At 48.4% G+C, this 21,977-nt stretch overlaps 2 protein-coding genes across 2 annotated transcripts; one reads left to right on the top strand and one right to left on the bottom strand.

Annotated features, from left to right (window-relative positions):
- The first annotated feature begins 273 nt into the window (after positions 1-273).
- Positions 274-1,508, top strand: CLV3 (CLAVATA3). The gene is made up of 3 exons (XM_048701973.2): positions 274-616; positions 744-823; positions 956-1,508. The coding sequence occupies exons 1-3, from the start codon at positions 496-498 to the stop codon at positions 1,073-1,075; spliced, it is 321 nt and encodes a 106-aa protein (XP_048557930.1). The 5' UTR covers positions 274-495; the 3' UTR covers positions 1,076-1,508.
- A 1,024-nt stretch (positions 1,509-2,532) lies between these two features.
- LOC125538699 (FT-interacting protein 1) lies at positions 2,533-5,501 on the bottom strand. The gene has a single exon (XM_048701972.2). The coding sequence runs from the start codon at positions 5,174-5,176 to the stop codon at positions 2,699-2,701; it is 2,478 nt and encodes an 825-aa protein (XP_048557929.1). The 5' UTR covers positions 5,177-5,501; the 3' UTR covers positions 2,533-2,698.
- Between the last annotated feature and the right edge of the window lie 16,476 nt (positions 5,502-21,977).

Here is a 21,977-nt window from a genome sequence, read left to right as displayed (position 1 = left end):
AAATTTGAATTTTAAACTCACTTTCACCTCCGTCCAAGAAAGAGAGGAGGAAAGCGCGGCGAGCAAGGCAAAGCTAGCTGTGAGTAATCCTCCAACGGGCCTGGGCTGACGATCACCTCACCTGCTCAGCAACACGCAGTCGTCGTCCCATCACCAGCTGTGCCTCACGTCATCACAGCGGAATCCCCGGGCGCACCCCAGCACCCATCTAGGTCACTGCGCACGGGACCCACCCAGCCCCCCGTAACGGCGAAGCGGAGCCTCTCCTGCCGCCCGGCCCAATCAGAGCGGCCGGACGCCCGCCACATGTCCCGCGGCACGTGAGACCCCGTACGGGGGAAGCGCAAAAGACCTCGCCCCTGCGGCGCGTCTGGACGGACGGAAGGAGGATCGGAACGGAACAGAACAGCAAAGCCTCTCTCCCAGTTTACTTCGGGTTCGTTCCTCCGGCGGCCGCCTGCACGGAGCCCGGCGCCGGGGCCAAGGCCGGATTGGATGGCTCATGCCGCCCACGCGAGGTCGCGCTGCGTCGTCGCGCTGCTCTTCGCCGTCGCCGTCTTCCTCGCCTGCTTGCCGCCCGCCGCCACCGCCTCCGCCTCCTCGTCTTCCCGGGCAGGTACGTCGTCTCGTCCGCCATGCGTTCGTTGCTCTCTAGAACCCCCGCCGCAAGGCCACCTTCCTGCTCCTCGCGCCGCCCGGAAATCTCCTGCGCTCTTTGACGCCCTTGTTGGCTTCCCTCGCAGCGGCGGCGGCATTGCAACGAGTCGAGATGGCGGCCATGTACACCCCGCAGGACCTGCAGGAGAAGCCGGATGTGACCAAGGTACGTACGCGACCACGAACGGCGCCCGCGCCGCCATGCCACGGCTTCGGGACTAAGGAAAGGCCGCTCCTTTGGAGGTGGTTTCTTGTCGTCGTGTTTCGAGCTCATGGGGTTTTCATTTTCGGCGCACAGGACGCGGAGGAGGACGTGAGCACGACGGGGTTCGGCGCGGAGGAGGAGAGGGAGGTGCCCACCGGGCCGGACCCCATCCACCACCACGGCAGGGGACCCAGGCGCCGGCAGTCGCCCTGATCGGCAGACGACGAGGATGCTTCCGTGGGTCGGTTCGTCCAGCGTGAGTGAGCCATGAATCAAGAACCAGATTCTGATACTATGTCCTATGCATGGGTGCTCTGTTGAATCTGCACATTGGATTCTGATTCCATTGTTGTTGTAGGGTACTAATCAAAGGAAATGGGGAAGAGCTACAATTCATAATAAGCGTTGTACAATGAGCTGTTCTTCCTCTAAACAAACTTATTTGTTATTCTTAGTTTGTTACTGCTTGCTTGCCTCCCCTGTGATTTTGCTTTTTTGTGTGGCGTTGATGTTTAAATAGATAACTGGCTCCTGTTTCAAGTGCCTTCTATACGTTGATGCATGATTGTCCAATTGAAATTGGGGCCAAGAAGCAATAACTCCTTTTTCGTTCCAACAAAATGGAAATTTTGTTCTGTTCAGTGTTAGGGCTGGGAAAGAGTTCATCAACAGTTTGTACTGTGCACAGCTAGCTATTGCCTCAATTCGTCCAAGGCTTCAATTTCTTCACATTATTTTGCCTAGATTTGCTAGCATTGTGGGTATTGTAGTCTTTTGAGTTGAACAAAAATCTTGTTGCAACAAATTTATATGTTCATGTTCAATGTTTAACATGTAGTACTAGTTCAGTTACGACTACGCCGTTGTGTACTTCAATTGTTTGCATGGCCACAAGGGCAGCTTTGCCTATGTACTCTAGATGAATATGAAAGAGTTGTGCATCATAAATTGGATTACGTTTTGATGTTGCTGGAACTACATTTACTCGGGAGTTTGAAGTGGTTGTCTGCTGGTACCAAGGTTTATCAGATTTCCTACACCCTGCAGAAGTCAGAAGTACTCTGTAACTCTGTTTTAGGTTCTGGAAAGATGCCAAGGATCAAACTGGAACACATGTATCTGTTTGCACTGCAAGGGTTCGTACAAATGCGCTGATACAAATCGCCTTTTGTTCCATTAGCATCTCATCTACTGGACCTGTCAATCTGTCATTCCTCTGAAGTGCATTCCCTCTAGTATTTCAGTATGTTTAATGGATTCAGATTTTGTGGAAAATGATTCAGATGTGTCAAACAAAAGAAGTACTTGCCTGATTTAGTGAGATACATTTATGTTGCTGGAACTATATTATTTACTCTGTACTTTCAAGTGGTCGTCTGCTGGTAGCAAGGTTTGTCAGATTTCCTACAGCCTGCAGAAGTATTCTGCAACTCTGGAAAGATGCTAAGGATCAAACTGGAACACATGAATCTGATTAATGCATTTGTCCTGTCGATCTGTCATTCCTCTGAAATGCATGCCCTCCAGCATTTCAGTCTGGTGAATGAATTCAGATTTTGTGAAAGTGGATTCAGATATGGCAAACAAAGAGGAAGAGATATATACAGGAACAGTATACAGGAATAGCAGCGCGAGCCCGCTGTGAAAAATATCAGTCCCGTTGGGAGGCATTTCACTTCGAAGTTCACCGACATTTAGCGGTGGTTGCAATATTTTGATCATGCTGGTGAGAGTGGCTTGCCAGGATGTGGCCGTCACTCCGTCACTGACACTTACACATCACGGCAGCGAACTGAAGAATCGAGCAAAAAACATGAACAAATCACTAGGTACATGCTACAGCATGGTGTCGGCCCTGGAGGGCAGCCTCTTGAAGAAGTTGCCGGCGGCCGACGGCGTCCGGCTCCGGAACCGCGGGTGGCGGAGCGCGTACAGCCCGGCGACGAGCGCCACGACCCGGAGCGGCGTGACGTACAGCGTCACGGCGGCGACGAGGCAGAGCGCCGTGAACAGCGCCGTCGCCCTCGGGTCCCTCCACGCCAGCAGCGACCGCACCCTCTCCCCCTGCGTTGCCACGTCGCCGACCACCGTCTGGATCCGCCCGGCCACGCTCCGCAGCCGGTCGTACCGCAGCCGCACCACGTCGTTCGGCTTCGACGTCGGGAACGTGTCCAGCTCCTCGTCGATCTCGTCAGGGTGGGTCGCCTCCGCGCAGGAGAGCCTCGCGTCCATGCTCGACGGCCGGCGGGGCCGGCGCCGGTAGTTCCAGAGGCCGGTCATGGCCATGTACAGGAACACGGTCGGGAGGATGAGCTCTGGGAAGCACATGAGCGTGACGAAGAGCAAGTGCACCAGCACGGTGGTGACCGGGTTCCTCCAGTGGCACACGTCCACGAGCCACCGCGCCGTGCTGGCCGCGCCGGACAGCAGCGCCGTGACCCGGAGGAAGTTGGCCTTGCTCCGCCGCATGCTCCACAGGTGCGAGCCCGCGTCCAGCATGTACTCCACGACCTCCCGCCGCAGCGGCGGCTCGGCCCGGCTCAGCCGCGCCGCCACGATGCTCATCGCCTGGCGCCGGAGCGCGTCGAGCTGCGGGATGGCGAACGGCTGGACGTAGTGCATCTTGGGGAGGAGGGGCTTCCCGTACAGGCACACGACGCTGGCGAGAGAGACGGAGGTGAGGCGCACGGCGAGGCAGAGCTCGCCGTTCTTGCGCACGCCGGACGGGTGCAGCACGACGAGCGGGTGCGCGTTGGTGTACACCTTGTCCATCTCCAGCGTGGAGAGGCGTATCCTCACCTTGCCCATCACCTGGTCTCTGAGGACGGCGTTGCCGGCGGCGGCATTGGCTTTGCCGAGGTGGCAGTTGTCGAACATGGCGAGCGTGAGCACCGTGCAGGGGTCGTAGACCTCCCACGTGTACTGCTCGTTCCACCGGGGGCTGCACGAGTCGACGACGGTGCGCGTGCGCACCCACTTCTGCCCGTACTTGGCCACGCAGTAGGCGTCGGTGGTGCCCCGCCCGTCGGCGGTCTTCATGGGTGTGAGCCCCTGCGCGCCGAGGACGCCGACCTCGAGCACGCCGACGGGCGGCCGCCACAGCTGCCGCGCCGTCGGGCGCGTGTCGCTGACGTACATGGTCGGCTCGTCCATGACGTGGTACGCGCCCTCGAGGCACGCCCGGAGGTGGACGCGGCCGGCGAAAGTGGCTTCCGGCCGGCGCAACGGATGCCCGAACGGCTCCAGGCTGAACCACTGCGAGTGGATCGCCACGCGGTCGAGACGCTTCTCGAAGATGGTGAGCGGCAGCACGGCACGCCCGACGATCTCGTCCTTGCCAGGGTGCGCCCGGGCCTCGACGATGAGCACCGCCGGATCCTCGAACGGCTCCGCCACAACGAAGACCAGCTCCTCGTTCCACGTCAGGCTTGTCGGATTCCTCATGGCGCACGGCTTGGTCCGGAGCATCATGCCGCCGACTTGCACCTTGGCGAAGACCTCGACGTGCTGCTGCCGGACCTTGTCGCCGACGAAGCCGCCCGTCACGACGTCCTGTGCCTCCAGCACGTTTATCCGGAGGTACCACAGCTTCGGCGTCACGTACACCTTGGACCGCGTGCTCTGCACCGCGGCCGCACCATCAGCGCCCCCGCGCACCGACGCCGCGTCGGCGTGCCATGCGTCCCCGAACGCCTCGTCGGCCTGCGTGCCGACCCACACCGCGAGCATGACCTCGGTCGGCAGCAGCATCTTGCCGCCGTGGCGCACGCTCTCGAGGCGGTACCACTGCGGCGCGAGCGGGCTGTCGGGCGGCACGCGCAGCGGCACCTCGCTGATGTCGAACGCGATCCTGCCGACGTAGTCGTCGCGCGCCACGGCGTCCCTGTCCCTGACGAACACCTCGAGGGCCGTGGCCTGGACGCGCTCCCTGGAGAAGGCGAACACCTGGTTCCACTCTGGATTCGACTTCCTCTCCTGGTGCGGCGTCGTGCCGCGGTAGTTGCCGAGGCGCACCTCGACGTAGGGGCTGCAGCCGCCGGTGACCGCGCCCACGGGGATCCCGCGCGCCTTGACGACGCGCACGTACAGGTAATGCATCTGCTCCACGAGATCATAAGCACTCGCGAGCGGCCTCTCCCGGGAGCCAAGACCCATCCACCCGGCTCCGCCGCCGCCACGCCCACGCCCGGCACCGCTGCCGCTGCCGGCAGGCCACTGGGGCCTGACATGTGGCTGCGGCATTGCGCCCTTGGACTTGTACTCCTCCGCTCTGGCCGGTGGCGCCTGCGCGTGGAAGACATACGGGTACGCCATGACCGGCAAGCACGGCCACCGGCTTCTCCGTGGCTGCTCGCGCGTGTCGGCCCGTCGGTTGTCGGCTCAGCGGTCGACTTCCCCGGACGTCACCGGCGAGGGAAGGCATGCAAAGGTGACAGCACCATCAGTCAGCTCAGCTAGTACCACTAGTTAAGCAATGGGCTGTATACATGTGGCCTTGCAGAACCTTGAAGCATTTGTGGTGGATGGCGAGATCGTGTGACCGCGCCAGTTTCCATGGACGCGGAGGTGGGGGAATAAAGATGAGCCAGATCATGCGAGTCACGGCGAGCTGGTGGGTTTCTTTAGATTTGGAGTCTCGGTGAAGACACCTGAGGTTTCCCGGGAAACTGCCTGCGTCTGTTCCCAACTGTGTTGTGAAGTTTCCACAGTAGTGTAAACCAGGTAGACATCTGTACTGTCATGCGTTAAACTTTTGTACTGTCAATTGTACGTCAGTACTAACAGATCGCAAAAATGATTCTTCTACTCTAACATCGCGTATAGAAGTAAACAAGAAACTTGTTCACTTAATACATATTTAGATGATTTTTCGGCAGAGTTTATGGGATTGCAATACAAGGGAGCATAGTGTGTACTTGGTGCTTGAAAAGCAAAAGCACCTCCGGAGCTTTGATCTTTGGGGCCTGCTTCTGCTTTAACCTGATAAGCTCTTTTTCCTCTCTCTCTCTCCTTGGAACTTTATTCTCCTACACTCAGTAGTTGTCATACTTAAGTATGAGGCCTCGTTAAGTATATTGACCAATCTCATATGAAGAGTGGTGCTGACTGCTGGGTCTTTCAAAAGAAACAACTTACATCAGGCAAATCTAGCATCAATCTAGGGTCCAGTAGCACTTCGAGAACTGAAATTTACTCCATGTCTTGCTGCAAATTATTCCTTGGTTTCTTGATTCCTACGGGTGATCTCAAGATCCTTTGCACTATGTCGGTGCCTTGGTTTATTGATCCATTTGTTACACCTCCTCTTGTTCGTTGTTGTCACTTGAGTGCACGTGCTTTACCAAAGGTTAAGTGCTAAGAAATAACCCAAGTATCTTTTTACTGATGGAGCAAATCATAAGGCCAACATGTTACTATCAACGGCATGTCATACCATGTGAATCCGAAGCAAGTTACCGCAATATCCTAGTTCAGGACTGACCAAAGGCGCGATGCCGCAATGGATGCTGAATTTTTTTTTTGAATAAAATGGATGCTGAAAATAATAAATGGGTGTCTTGCAAGCAAGTGATAACTTGCTGTCGACAGATGGATGCGAGCATGAAGGCCGGCTGGTTTTGCTCCTAAGCAACTGCACGATAATACTACCTGCTAGATACATCTATTTAAGCAACAAGTAAGTGCATGCAAGACAAATGAAACTATGTTGGGTTTCCTGGCTGCTGTCACAACGGATTAATTTTTATCTTATTGAAGTACATGAACCAAAGAACAATAGGACATGTATTGTTCCGGTACTCTTTTGGATATAGCAGAGAACTAGAAGGATTGGGCGCGCCGCGCTACATAGTTGATGTTGTTGGGATTTCAAAAGAAAAGTTGATTTGGCATGTGGGAAAGATGATGAAGTGTTTTTTTAGAATGCAGTATTTTGATGGGCTCTTTCTGGGGTTATAATTATGCCTGTTATTTGCAAATTAACCCACACATATGCATGGAAGTTTCTTGCATTAGTGACCACATGTATTATATTGGTGCTATAGTGTCACATGTTGGCATTTTTTTGTTAGATGATGAGAGAGTGCGCGAGATTAATGTATTTTTATAAGTTGGTTGTTCAAATTAATTTGAGAAATCATTGATTAGTCAAAATCGTAAACCTAATTCAAAATTGAAGGCCTCACTTAAACGAGAGAGCTCTTTGAGAAATTGTTGACAAAGTCAAAATTGGGAAGTCAATCCAAAATGAATGTCCTCAAATGAATTAGGGGCCTTCAATCCTAGGGAGCTTAGTGATATAGTTGATTGAGAGAGCTCCTTGAGAAATTGTTGACCAAGTCAAAATCAAAAGGTAAATCCAAAACCAGTATCCTCAATTGAATTAGACGCATCCAATCCTAGGGAGCTTAGTGATATAGTAGATAGATTGAGAGAATTCTATGAAAAATTCTTGGTCAAGTCAAAATTCCGAAGCCACTCCAAAACCAATTTCCTGAATTGAATAAGAGGCCTCTAATCCTAGGGAGCTCGGTGATAATCCTCCAATCCTAGGGAGCCTAGTGATATAGTAGATAGATTGAGTAATTCCTTGAAAAATCTTGACTAAGTCAAAATTGAGAAGCCACTCCAAAACCAATTTCCTCAATTGAATGAGAGGACTCCAATCCTAGGGAGCTTAGTGATATAGTAGATATCAATGATCGTCAACGTGCCAATCATCCACAAGAAATTGCCATGCCAAAATGTGCAGTTTTTTGCACCATGCATGGATATGGCTAAACAACAATAGTACATGTGTATAGTACTTATTTAGAAACTATGATCAAACACTATCCAAGCCTTCTGCAACTTGCATATTGTACGATGCAATGGCTCTCATCCCCCCTTTCCTTTCTCCCTTCTCCCCGGCCCGTTAAGAATCGCCGGGGTAGGGATGGGAAAGGAGGATGCGCCTCCATTACATATACTAGGTCCAAGGCTAGGTCTAAGTAAGGGTTTGCCCTTATGGCATATGGTTTGAGTCATGTCGAAGCTTCTTTTCGGTATTTGCGAGCGGCATCAGAATGTAGCCTTGTTCTTCTCCTAGTATCGCCCATGGTGGCGGGGGCCAGTGGAGGTGCATATGGTGGAGCTTATCCAATAAACTCGCCAGAGACCGAGTTGATCCAGTGTTCTCCCCTCTTTGTTTGTCGCATCATGGTGACATAAGGAGAGAGGACTATGGACTCACACTCCCTCCCCCTAGATATGCTGCTCTATGTGATTGCAAGATGGCTTGGATGTCATCATCACCCTTCTACAACTGCATTGATCTCAATTGTCAATGTTCAAGGTCAACTTAATATAAGTTTCCACTAGTGTTGAAGCTAGGCAAAAGATTCAAGGTAGGGGCAAGGATTTCAAACCATGCAAACTTGAACGGGCCAAAGACTTATTTTCCTTCAATCGCTAGGGCTTACCTCTGGTTGTTATGCGTAGCACTGGTCCCCTTTGGTGCCATCTTCAACCTCCAAACCAGGGAGGCTTTCTTCCCCTTGTCCGATGTTGGCAAGCTGGCCAGAGATGGTGGTTGAAAGTGCGTTATATCGACTAGAGGGGGGTGAATAGGTGATTTTTATGAAAGTCTTCAAAACACGGAAGTTATGAAGACAAACGATAGAAATAAACCTATTACCCTGCAGTGGAAGGTAGACTACACTAGGCAAGCCATAGTCAAGTATTCAATAGAGTGAAATCACAATGACTAATAGCAGGAATGTAGTAAGGATCAGGTAGGAAGATATTGTGAAGCCACACAGAACACGCAGTCACTCAGTGAAGACAGAAGATAGTGCGAACATACAATGACTTCACAAGGAGTAACAGTAAGTAAAGGGAAGGGAAGATGAAACCAGTGACTCGCTGAAGACAATGATTTGTTGGACCAGTTCCAGTTGCTGTGACAACTGTACGTCTGGTTAGGGCGGCTAGGTATTTAAACCTTAGGACACACAGTCCCGGACACCCAGTCCTGAACACGCAGCTCAGGACACCCAGTCCTCACCGTATTCCCCTTGAGCTAAGGTCACACAGACCTCGCCCAATCACTCTGGTAAGTCTTCAAGGTAGAATCCCAAACCTTCACAGACTTCGTTCACCGGCAATCCACAATGTCTCTTGGATGCTCAGAACGCGACGCCTAACCGGCTGGAGGATGCACAGTCCTCAAGTGTAATAAGTCTTCAGATCACACAGACAAGAAGACTTAAGTGATGCCTAATTCTCTTTGGCTCTGGGTGGTTAGGGCTTTATCCTCGCAAGGAATTCTCTCTCAAAGGCTTCGAGGTGGGTTGCTCTCAAATGACAAAAGCCGTACTCTGAATCTGAGCAGCCAACCGTTTATGGTTGTAGGGGGTGGGCTATTTATAGCCACTTGGCAACCCGACCTGATTTGTCCGAAATGACCCTGGATCACTAAGGAACTGACACGTGTTCCAACGGTCAGATTTCAAACTCACACGACAACTTTACTTGGGCTTTAAGCAAAGCTGACTTGCCCGACTCTGGACAAAATTCTCTCTCAAAGTCTTCACTCGAAGACATAGGTTTTGTTTAAGCATCACTTCAGTCATTCTGACTGGTTCTCTTGGACCCCACTTAACAGTACGGTGGTTCCTATGACTCAACACAAAAGAAAGAGAACTATGGAATATCTAAGTCTTCGTGCTCCATAGGCTTCATGTGGTGTCTTCTCTTGTCATAGTCTTCAATGTGAATATCTTCATATACCACCTTTGACTTCAATGTCTTCATACATTTTTAGGGGTCATCTCTGGTAGGAAAACCGAATCAATGAGGGACTTCTACCTGTGTTATCCTGCAATTCTCACAAACACATTAGTCCCTCAACTAGGTTTGTTGTCAATATTCCAAAACCAACTAGGGGTGGCACTAGATGCACTCACAATCTCCCCCTTTTTGGTGATTGATGACAAACTAGTTGAAGTTTTCAACGGGGAATATAATCTGTGAAATTGTAAAGGATAAGGAATTGTCTTCATAAGTTGCAAGGGCTCCCCCTGAAGATGTGCATATAAGTAATTTACTTTTGGAATGCAAATGCACATGGCAGGTTGTACTTGTGGAGATCCACTTCAACTTATGATGACAATCCACTATGCATGTGAAAGTATATGAAGATAATGACATGCATAATGGAAAATGGACGTCTGCAGAATGATCTAAGTGCGGAATTTATCGTCGCACATGCGGAATTTATCATCGCAACACAAGGTGGCAGATAAGTAGCAGACGACCATCGAGTTTAAGTGTTACAACTCAAAAAACCAAATGTAGCAAAACGAGAGTTGTAAGCACGAAGCAAAATATAAAGCACCCGCCCATATGGACCCGCTTGAAGACTATCAACCTCATATGCTTCTCCCCCTTTTGTCAGTATGGACCAAAAAGGTTTGAAGACATAGAGCATCTACTCGTTCCCATGAGGAGTAGGTGAAGCAGCAGGGGCGTTGGTGGTGTTTGGCGGTGCTGAAGAGCTTGGAGCAGAGTCGAAGCGTGCTGAAGGAGGTGGCGGTGAAGTAGCATCGTCTTCATCCTCGATCACTCTGGCATTCACAGTTGCAGCAGAGGAAGAGAACTCAGAGTCTTCAAGGGATGGAGATCATCGCATCACTGCCCTTCGAGGAGGTGTGGAGTCAAACTTGAATCGCTCAGTGAAGCCATCCTCTTGAAGATCATCTTCAGAACACATCAGCGTTAGCCCTTTCCATGTGCGGCGAGAGGTTTCATGGGCAACAAAAGCATTCTTGGTGGCAAGATTGCGAATGCGATTAACATCCACCAAGAGGTTTTGCATCTGACGCTTCAGCCAGTCATGATGCCTATCCTGTTTCTGATGAAGAGCCACAAGAAGCTCTCGGTCGTTGAGAACACGAGTGCGCTTCTTGGGTCGTGGAGCAGTTGTACTGTCAGTGGCTTCAGTGAGAGCAGGATGCGGTGCACGTGTAGTGACAGCCAAAGGATACACACGAGTTACGGCTTCCACGCCTTCAACGTTCTGAGTGAAACTTTGATGCTCTGCATTCTGAAGACTGAGAGGTTCCTTGGCAGGCTCAGGATAGATGGCTTCAATAGACATATCCACATCAGGTAAAAAGATCCGATGGTTGTGGGCCGAGGGCTGATATGATATAGCGGAGTGAAGTTTGATCAGCCGCATCACCCAAGGGGCGTAGAACTTCAAACCAAACAAATCAGAGCCAGATGCAGCAAGTTGGCGAATGAAGAAATCATGTGTATTGAAGCATTTTCCATGAAGAATGTAGAAGACCAAAGTCTTCATTGCACCTTCCAGCTTGGCATGGGGAGAATGTCCTTTGCTTGGCCAGAGAGTTCGCCTTATGATTTGATAAATGGTTCTTGGCAGATACTCAAGGTCTTCAATGAAGAACTCCGTGGGATAAGCAGCATCTTGGGGCAATGGCTTCATCATACTGAGCATCTGACTCATATTAGGTTCAGTCTTCTGAAAGATGCTCTCAATAGCTTCACTATGAAGCTGACAGCCATGCTCGTAGAGATCGCCAGGAGTGGGCAAACCAGTGAGCTCAATGATGTCAAAGGCTTTGGCTTCGTGGTGAACGTTTCCTGTCATCCACTCTAGGACCCAAGTCTTCGGATCTCTGCTATACCCGCGAATGTGAAGTGTGGCATAGAATTGGAGCAGCAACTCTTCATTCCAATGCTCTTGGTCAGTGACGAACGGCAGCAGTCCAACCTCTTTGAAGCAATCCAGAGCTTCTTCCAGACAGGGCAGACCAGCTATTGCTTCAATGTCAAGGCGCTTGTGTGGGAAGATGCGACCTTGGTTGTAAAGAACGCATGAGTAATAGCTTCGCTGCGGATAACTCCAGAACCGATCAGATGATATTCTTTCCCTGGAGTAGGGGTTCCTGGAGCTGTTGAAGAATGTGTTGTCTGCTTTGAAGCCATTGATATTGAAGGAGCCAGGTGCTGATGCAGGACCTGGGAACCTTGACAATCTTGGGATTGGCTTCTGTACCTGAGGCATGTGCTCAACATGATAGTCGAACTGGGGACCGGCAGCAGACTCAGGAACAGAAGTGGCGGGATCAGTGGCTTCGCTGACTTCTGGTGCTTTTGTTGGTGAGGTCTCCACATTAGCTTCAGCCATGACAGTGTCAGTAGCTTCAGTGGTGTTGGTGGTGGCAGCCTCAAGATGTTCAACCTCCACTTGACGAGCAGGAGGATTGGTCACGATCACGTTCTCCTCAAGAACTGCTTCTTGGTGGGACAGGGGAGTGGCAACTTGTGGGACTTCTTCTTCCGCGGCTGATGCAGCCGGATTGTCTTCAGTGGAGACTTGAGGCCTTGGACCTTTGCGAAGCCTGCGCAATGCGGGTGACGCCTGTGGAGTTGCTGTTGGCTGGGCCTCAAGGTCTTCGTTCTCTTGTGGGCAATCCGCCCATGAAGCATCCTGTGCAATTGGCGTCAGTGGACGACCAATGCTGATGAGTTCGCTGTGCGTTAGCACAGGCGATGATACCTGCTGGTGTTCTAGCTGAGGAAGGGATGCATCATCTTCAACATGGTCATGATGACCAATTTCTTCAGCAGCGATGGGATCAGCTGCTGGAAAGTCTTCAGCTTCATGAGCCTCTGTGAAAGCAGGCTCATGGACAATCAGTTGACGTTCTTGTGGATCGGCGTCGGGGTGAACCATGGAAATGGGTTCAACAATTAAGGGCTCTGTAGGAGCAGCCCGTTCCTTTTTGGTCATTCTTTTCTTCTTGGCGGGGGCAGTAGCAGAGGCTTCAGGATGTTTTCTCTTTCTTGCTTCAGCCTCAGCAGTCCTGGTCTTCTTCAGTTCTGAAGCGGTTGACCTGACCTTTGGCTTCGGGCCAGTCATGCTAGTTGGGAAGACAAGGGGATCTGTCTTCTGCCTTGGTGCTTCAGGTTCAGCCATAGCGGGCTTCTTCTGCTTCGTGGCAGCCATCCTGGGGTCGATGCCAGGACGCCCAAGGGCCTTGCGCTTCTCAGCCTCATTGTAGGCTTGCACACACCTATCAGTCAGGACCTTCATGCGCTCACGAGAACCCTGAGCTTCTGCACGTTTCTTTAGAAAGGCTTCCTTGAGCTCGTGCAGCATAATCTTGAAATTCTTCACGTCTTGCACGCTGAGATTGGCCATATGCTTCTTGAACTGAGATTTCTCAAAGTCAATCTTCTACTTCAGTTCAACAATGCGCTGGGCGATAGCTAACTCTGAAGCAATGGCGCCATGGAAGGTGACGCTGAGGCCAATGGGTAGTTGGAGATCGTCGAAGCTGATGTTTGGTGTGTCAAACCATTCATCAATGAAGTTGTGGATGATTGTTACATCAAAGAGAGGCAGATCATTGAAGATTTATGCTTCTTCTTTGCTCTTGATGAGTTGCTCAAGAGCGTCATCTGCAAGATCTTCATCACTTGACAGATCAATGCCATCATTGCGCAGTATGGCAGCAGCTGTTAGCTCTTGGCCGGTGTGTGGCAGAGGCATCTTGACCTTCTGGGGCTTGGAGATGCGTGATAAATCTTCGGACTGCACACTGTCTTCAGGAGGTGCAGTTGCTAGTGGCTTCGCCCGTGAGATTTTTGGTGAAGGGGCAGGCTTTGAAGCTTTAGGCTTCTTCAACTTCTTTGGCTTCGGCGCTGCAGGCGCTTCATCTGATTCAGCGTCAGCTGCAGGCTCATTCACTGCAGTCCCTTGAACCAAGATATGGGTGATGAGGCCTTCAAGGTTGTAGAAAGGACCGACGACATTGGGTTCTGCATCTCGTGTGCCATCAGCCCTTGGAGCTGAGGGACCAGGGTTGAAGTCTAGTCCCAATGTCTTCTTGTTTTGCTTCACTGAGTTCTGGGCAAACTGGAAGTTGCGCTTGAACAGAATGTCGTCACGACACCATAGTAGTGACGATGGGTGTGCATGAACAGGCTGTGGCCCACGGACCATGCAGGAATAGAAGCCTTGTTCAATGGCTTCATCTCTGGACCTGGGTTGAAGATTCTTGAACAGAATGTTGTCACGACACCATAGTAGTGACGATGGGTGTGCATCAACAGGCTGTGGCCCACGGACCATGCAGGGATAGAAGCCTTGTTCAATGGCTTCATCTCTGGATCTGGGTTGAAGATTCTTGTATAGGATGTTTCCCCACGGTCTCTTGATGGCATTTTTCTCAGCATATTCCTGGGTTACAAATCGGTATTTGAACCATTGTTCTGCCCAATATCTTCGAATCCATTGGATTCGGGTCTTGCGCTGATTGTAATCCTCTTCAGGATCTGTCTTGTACAGTTCTGAGAGTTCATCTGGCAGATCGCTAGATGTTTCTCCATGACGCTTTCTGCCACCCTTCCTTGCGATTTCTCTGAAGACATGAACTTTAAACTGAAAGGCTTCAACACGTTCAAAGGCTTCAAAGATGTAGCGACCAGACCTCAAACAGTCTGATCTCTGTGCTCCGGTGTCATCCCTGGATCAGTAATGCTGACACCACACAGTACTCGGAGGATTTATACTAGAGTAGCAATCACACACTTATTACATCGAGTGTCTCAAAAGAGAACTTATTACAATAAATATGGTTTAAGGCCATCTAATTACGATAACAGCGGAAGGCTTAGAAGGTAAGTGAGTCCATCAACTCCAACGGCATCACTGAGTATAGAACCACGACCTAAAAACTCCTTAATCGTCGTCTGAAAAGTCTGCAACATTAACGTTGCAGCCCGAAAACGGGTCAGCACATGGAATATGCTGGCAAGGTAACACATAGAGAGTAATGGAATGCAACAGCTATACTATATGCATATTTGGCTGGTGGAAAGCTCTATGGTTACAGTTTTGCATAAAGCCAATTTTTCCCTACTTCAAAAGGAATAAATTTAATTACTATCATGGTGGTTGTTAAACATTGAGAATGGTTGACAGCATTCTCAATCCCAATTAAGCATCATCATTAACCCAACAACATTAATTTTAGAGTAACATGTTGAGATTCACATGATAATCCAGATACTAGATACTCAAGATGTCCATAACCGGGGACACGGCTAATCATGATTAGTTTGTTACACTCTGTAGAGGTTTGCGCACTTTTCCCCACAAGACTCGATCGCCTCCGTTGGATTTCTCGCACTACATGGTGTTTGAGAAACGGATGACCGAGACACAGTCTTTCAGAAGCGCTAGCACCTTACGATGGATAGACCGGTACACCTACTTTATCCTACATCTGCTAGTCTACCCTGTAAGAGTTCGCACGACTTAATCAACTATGCCAGAGCCCATAATGGCTTGTGGCTGCACACGGAAGTTTCTAGTTTGAAAAATCTCATGATCCCTTTGAGCCTGGGTGGCGGTCCAAAAGAAAACAGGCATGTCCTGGACTACCCAGGTGCCTCAATCCACCCAGATATGTATTTAAGTTGCCACCTTAGATAAACCATTAATTATCAATCTCACATCTGTCATGGATTTCACTCACCCAATCCACGTCTACTAGCATAGCATGGCATAATAAGCAAACGTAGAAGTAACTCCCAAAGGTTTGATAATAAACAGGTAATAGGTACTACCTCATCTACTTCCCATCCCACAGTTTAATTAGATCCTAATCATGCAATGTGTGAAGATTGATCTAATGCAAAAAAACTGGGTTGTAGAAAAGGTATGATCAAAGTGTTACTTGCCTTGCTGATGATCCGTGAAACCTAACGATTCGAAGTAACAGGCGGCGCACTCCGGGTACTCTATCGCAGGCAAACAAGCAAGCATACAATAAGTACTCATCTAATGCACAGGTAAAACTCAAATAAGAGATCTAACCAGAAGGTTCAACTTAAGAACTCCGGTTGGCAAAAAGAATCAAATCGAACGAAGCAAAGAAAGTCAAACAGCGAAAGAAAACAACTTCGTTCTACTAATATGAACCTAAGTCAAATTTTACAGTAGCAAAAACTTGTTTAAGTTGATTATTCAGATATAGGGTTTCGAGACGAAACTCCAGGCGCTTGAATCGCCTGATTCCGATAAACGAGCCAAAAGAAAAACTAAAACGAAAATCGGATCGGAAATCGCGATTAGAAAATAACCGCAGAAAAATCCGACGAAAAATAAAAACGACGAACGGAATTTTTTTTAAAAAACGGCACGGATTTTGAGGTGCGGCGAACCTCGGGCGACGCGCGGCTCCGGTGGATCGGCTGCGGGGCGGCGGCGGCGGCTGGCGGCGGCGGCGGCTAGGGTTAGGGTTCGGGCGGCGGCTGCTGGTGGGCTGGCTCGGGCCCGAGGCGCGGATTATAAAGCCCCCCGGCCGGCAGAGTTCTGGCCGGTTACGGCCCGAAGTCGGTTGCGTTTTTTTTTGCTCGGAAAAAAATAAAAAGAAATACTAAACGGACTCCAAAAATCCCGAAATAAATTTTCCCGGGCTTCTAAAATCAAGCCCGACAAAGTGAACATTTATTTGGGCCCTAAATGCAATTTTGAAAAATGCGCATTTTTCCTAATTCAAATAAAAACAACAAGAAAACTCCGAAATAAAACTATTTGATTTTTTTATTAAATCCTCAATATTTCTATATTTTGGGAAAGTCATTTTATTCCCTCTCTCATATTTTTGTAATAGAAATAATTGATGATAAAATAAATAAAATCAAATGATCCTATTCTCAAAATTTGAGAAAACTCAAATATGAAAATAATGAAATCCCCAACTCTCTCCGTGGGTCCTTGAGTTGCTTAGAATTTTCTAGGATCAAAACCCAAAGCAAATAAAATATGATATGCATGATGATCTAATGTATAACATTCCAAATTGAAATTTTGGGATGTTACAAAAGATCTTCGCTTGCTGGACAAACAGGAACTTACTTCGGGAGAATTTATATGATGCTGTAAGAATTCTGCAAATGAATGCAGACTATGAGAACCAAGGGATTCTCCCACGGACATGTACCTGTGACGGCATTAAGGTGCGAGGGAAGGGGAAGAGGTCACATGCATTCTCAGAAGATTTTAAATATAAATCAGTTTAGAAGACATTGACCTCATCGTGCGAAGACATTCACTCATAGATAAGGAGTTGGTTCCACATTTGTACGAATCCAGAGATCAGTACAAGTGAGGAATCTAACTACTTTGTGAAGCATAAGTGAATATACTAGGCATGTTATGAGATGCAGTATGAGAGAGATCTAACTTGTGTGAATAGAAACTGCTTGTGGTAGAAAGTGACAAAGCCATAGGATCAACGGTGCCGTAAAAAGGAAGTTTTATTTACCACACTAAGAACTGCTAGACGGAGTGGAAGATGAGGCCGAGCAGTTCGATCTTCCGTGCCCTAACTTGGCGATGGAGGACACCTACGGCGACGGCGGAGAGGACGATGTCCGCGGTTGGCGTGATGACGGCGTCGGAGAGGTTGCGGCAGCGAAGCGCTTCGTCCCCGGCGTCGTCGAGGGCTAGCGGTGGTGCTAGGGTTCGTGCGAGAGTGGAAGAAGAGATAATGACCGTCGTGAAGTGTGTATTTATAGGTACAGGGGCGGCACTGCGTTATTACATAGGTGCCCCTGGTGATTCGCATCTGAGGAACACGTGGCCATCATGCAGAATTTTGGGGTTTGTTCCACGTCCCACGCACGCCTGGATTGTCGGGTGGTCGTTTCTACTTCTCCGGGTTTCATGTGGAGGAATGAGCATTGAAAGTGGACTTAAGGTTTGTCTTTGTATCTTCTGCTGACAAGGACGCAGAGAAGACATTTGACAGTTTCAATAGAATGCATATGATTTGGAGAGATAGAGTTTGAGATAGATAGCATAGAGAGGTTAGGGTCCGATCACATTCACTTAGTTCAAAAGATTCAACAAGACATAGCTATAAGTGAATGCTGTAGAGGACAGAACACTAGTATATATATAATCAACATAGTGAAGATAATCATGAAGACATGTTGAGATTGAAGCCAAACCAAATGTGAAGACATAGCAAGGTAACACCATGAGTGAAACACTTCAAAATAGAACATTTGGTGGTGGCGTTACCCACCGTATAGGAAGTATTAGACCCAGACACGGTGCACAATTATCGTGGCGCTCCGATGTCAAATTCCACATTAATGTATTCACACTTAGAATGTATGTCTTTATTGATTGAAGATATACTTTACTTCGTGTGTTGCACATCTAAGTCATCAATATGCATAAGGGTTAGGATGTGTGTCTCATCACAGGACATTTGAGGATTCCAGGATATTTAGCTCACACCGTAACTTGCAAAATCTCTTCTCATCCAAGGGCTTGGTGAAGATATCTGCCAATTGCTCTTCAGTGTTGACGTGTATGATATCAATATCTTCCTTCACAACATGATCTCTGAGAAAGTGATGACGAATTTCAATGTGCTTTGTCTTCGAGTGCTGAACTGGGTTGTTGGCAATCTTGATGGCGCTTTCGTTGTCGCAGTAGAGTGGCACTTGCTTTAGATGAATGCCATAGTCTTTGAGCGTTTGCTTCATCCACAGAAGTTGAGCGCAGCAAGATCCAGCAGCAATGTATTTAGATTCAGCAGTGGAGAGAGATACACAGTTCTGCTTCTTTGAAGACCAACATACAAGTGATCGTCCCAGAAAGTGACATGTGCCTGATGTAGACTTGCGATCAACTTTGTCACCAGCATAATCAGCATCCGAGAATCCAACCAGATAAAACTCTGAGCCCTTTGGATACCATAATCCTAGAGTTGGGGTGTGAGCCAAATATCGAAGAATTCGCTTCACAGCTAAGTGATGCGACTCCTTTGGTGCCGCTTGAAATCGAGCACACATGCAAACACTAAGCATAATATCTGGCCTAGATGCACATAGATAAAGTAAAGAACCAATCATGGAGCGGTATACCTTTTGATCGAACTCTTTACCATTGTCGTCAGGACCCAGATGATGCTTGGCTGGCATTGGCGTCGTGAAGCCTTTGCAGTCTTGCATACCGAACTTCTTCAGGCAATATTTGAGATACTTCTCTTGAGATATGAAGATGCCGTTGCGTTGCTGTCGTATTTGAAGACCGAGAAAGAACTTCAGCTCTCCCATCATAGACATTTGATATTGCTCTTGCATCATATATCCAAACTCTTCACTGTACTTCTAATTGGTGCAGCCGAAGATAATGTCATCCACATATATTTGGCACACAAACAGTTCACCATCATATGTCTTCGTGAAGAGAGTGGGGTCGAAAGAACCAGGTATGAAGCCTTTGCTCTTCAGGAAGTATTTGAGTGTGTCATACCAGGCCCGAGGGGCTTGTTTGAGGCCATACAGTGCCTTGTTGAGCTTGTATACCATGTCAGGATGTTTTGGATCTTCAAAGCCAGGAGGTTGTGCAACATACACTTCTTCTTCAATCTTGCCATTGAGGAAGGCGCTCTTCACATCCATTTGATAAAGAAGTATGTTGTGATGATTTGCATAGGCCAGCAGTATGCGTATGGCTTCAAGTCTAGCCACAGGAGCAAATGTTTCATCGAAGTCAATGCCTTCCACTTGAGTATATCCTTGAGCAATGAGACGAGCTTTGTTTCTGACAACCTGACCATGCTCATATTGCTTGTTGCGGTATATCCATTTGGTGCCTATTATGTTGTGCTTCCGAGGATCGGGACGCTTGACCAGTTCCCATACATTATTCAGCTCAAACTGTTGAAGCTCGTCTTGCATAGCTTGAATCCATTCAGGTTCCATGAAGGCTTCTTCAACTTTCTTGGGTTCTGTTATTGAGACGAATGTGAAGTGCCCACAGAAATTTGCTAGCTGAGTTGCCCTTGAACGAGTGGGTGGACCGGGTGCATTGATGCTATCAATTATTCTTTCAATCTGCACTTCATTGGCAACGCGAGGATGCACAGGGCGAAGATTTTGCTCTTGCTGATCATCGTCGTTGTTAGAAGGAATGTCTTCAGGATGAGCATTGTCTTCATGTTGATCAGGTGCTGAGATGATAAGTTCTTCTTCAGGATGAGCTTCAGAAGGTATAATTTCTCCAGTTCCCATTAGCTTGATTGATTCACTGGATGGAACTTCATCTAGCACATTTGGCAGTTGCTCTCTTTGTGAACCGTTGGTCTCATCGAACCGCACATCCACTGTTTCAACCACTTTGTAATGAAAGAGATTGAAAACTCTGTAGGAGTGCGAATCCTTTCCATATCCAAGCATAAAACCCTCATGTGCTTTTGGTGCAAACTTTGAGGTGTGATGTGGGTCCTTGATCCAGCACCTGGCGCCAAATACTCTGAAGTAACTGACATTTGGATTCTTGCCAGTAAGGAGCTCATAAGATGTCTTGTTCAGAAGCTTGTGAAGATAAACACGATTGATTGTATGGCATGCAGTATCAATGGCTTCAGGCCAGAATTTTCTTGGAGTCTTGTATTCATCTAGCATCGTTCTGGCCATCTCAATGAGTGTTCTGTTCTTGTGTTCGACGACCCCATTCTACCGTGGCATGTACGGGGCTGAGAATTCATGTGTGATGCCCAAGGTATCAAGATATGTATCAAGGCCAGTGTTCTTGAATTCAGTGCCATTGTCACTTCTGATATGCTTTATCTTGGCGCCATAGTTGTTCATTGCTCGATTGGCGAAGCGTCTGAAGACATCCTGCACTTCAGTCTTGTAAAGGATTATGTGCACCCAAGTATATCTAGAATAATCATCAACAATGACAAAGCCATAGAGACAAGCAGTAGTAGTAAGAGTTGAGTAATGAGTGGGACCGAAAAGATCCATGTGAAGCAGTTCGAAGGGTCGAGTAGTGGTCATGATTGTCTTCGAGGGATGTTTGGCCCTCGTCATCTTTCCTGCCTCACAGGCACTGCATAAGTGATCTTTCTTGAACTTGACGCCCTCGATGCCTATGACATGCTTCTTCTTTGCTAGGGTGTGGAGGTTCCTCATGCCAGCATGCCCAAGCCTCCGATGCCAGAGCCAGCATTCTGAAGCTTTTGCTAGAAGACATACGGCAAGCTGTGGTCCTGCTGAGAAATCTACCACGTACAAATCATCTTTTCGATACCCTTCAAATACTAGAGACTTGTCAGATTCCATTAGAACAAGGCAACGATATTTTCCAAATATTACGATCATGTTTAAATCGCAAAGCATTGAGACAGACATTAAGTTGAAGCCAAGGGATTCAACAAGCATGACTTTATCCATGTGTTGATCCCTTGAGATTGCAACTCTACCTAGACCCAATACCTTACTTTTACCAGTGTCAGCAAATGTGATGTGGCTCTTATCGGATGGACGTAAGGTTGAGTTCATAAGAAGGCTTCTTTTGCCAGTCATGTGATTTGTACACCCACTATCAATAATCCATTCTAAAGACGCTGGTGTCGTACCCTACAGTGCAGTTAGGGGGATAGGCTTCACGAAGAGCATTGTGAAGCAAAAACATTTGACGAACCAGTGGGTTATGAAAGCTTAGATCCAGATTAGGACTAATAGGGAGAGTAGCAAGCGATTCAGGAACGAAGTACATAGTAAGACCATTCGGGCATTTGATCTTGCGCCCTACAAGATGTTTAAGGTCCCCAGCAATAGCGTCAGACGATTTTGGTTTTCTGCTGGAGACCTTTCCCTGCAAAAGAGAGTTAAGCTTTCTTAGCCTTAAGATGAGAACTGCTGTTAGATTCAGAACTGCTGTTAGATTCTTCTTCAGATGAGGAGACAGCTTTTGCCTTCAAGGCATGAGTTCGCCCATAGTTTGGACCGTAGATATCTCTTTTCTCAGAAAGCTGAAACTCATGTGTGTTGAGCCTCTCAAGTATGTCAGACGGATCGAGTGTCTTGAAATCAGGATGTTCTTGAATCATCAGGGCTAGGGTGCCAAACGAACTATCAAGTGATCTCAGTAGTGTCTTGACGACTTCATGTTTGGTGATCTCAGTAGCGCCGAGGGCTTGAAGCTCATTTGTGATGTTAGTGAGTCGGTCAAATGTGAGCTGGACATTCTCATTGTCATTTCGCTTGAAGCGGTTGAAGAGGTTGC

This window comes from Triticum urartu, chromosome 2A (assembly GCF_056163025.1).
Source record: "Triticum urartu cultivar PI428250 chromosome 2A, HENAU_Tu73, whole genome shotgun sequence".
Lineage (NCBI taxonomy): Eukaryota > Viridiplantae > Streptophyta > Magnoliopsida > Poales > Poaceae > Triticum > Triticum urartu.
This window is presented reverse-complemented; position numbering and strand designations above follow the sequence as displayed.

Coding starts and splice junctions, on each gene's coding strand:
- CLV3 (XM_048701973.2), top strand. CDS start 496: ATGGCTCATGCCGCCCACGCGAGGTCGCGCTGCGTCGTCGCGCTGCTC. Junction 617..743: donor CTCCTCGTCTTCCCGGGCAG/GTACGTCGTCTC, acceptor CTTCCCTCGCAG/CGGCGGCGGCATTGCAACGA. Junction 824..955: donor AGAAGCCGGATGTGACCAAG/GTACGTACGCGA, acceptor TTCGGCGCACAG/GACGCGGAGGAGGACGTGAG.
- LOC125538699 (XM_048701972.2), bottom strand. CDS start 5,176: ATGGCGTACCCGTATGTCTTCCACGCGCAGGCGCCACCGGCCAGAGCG.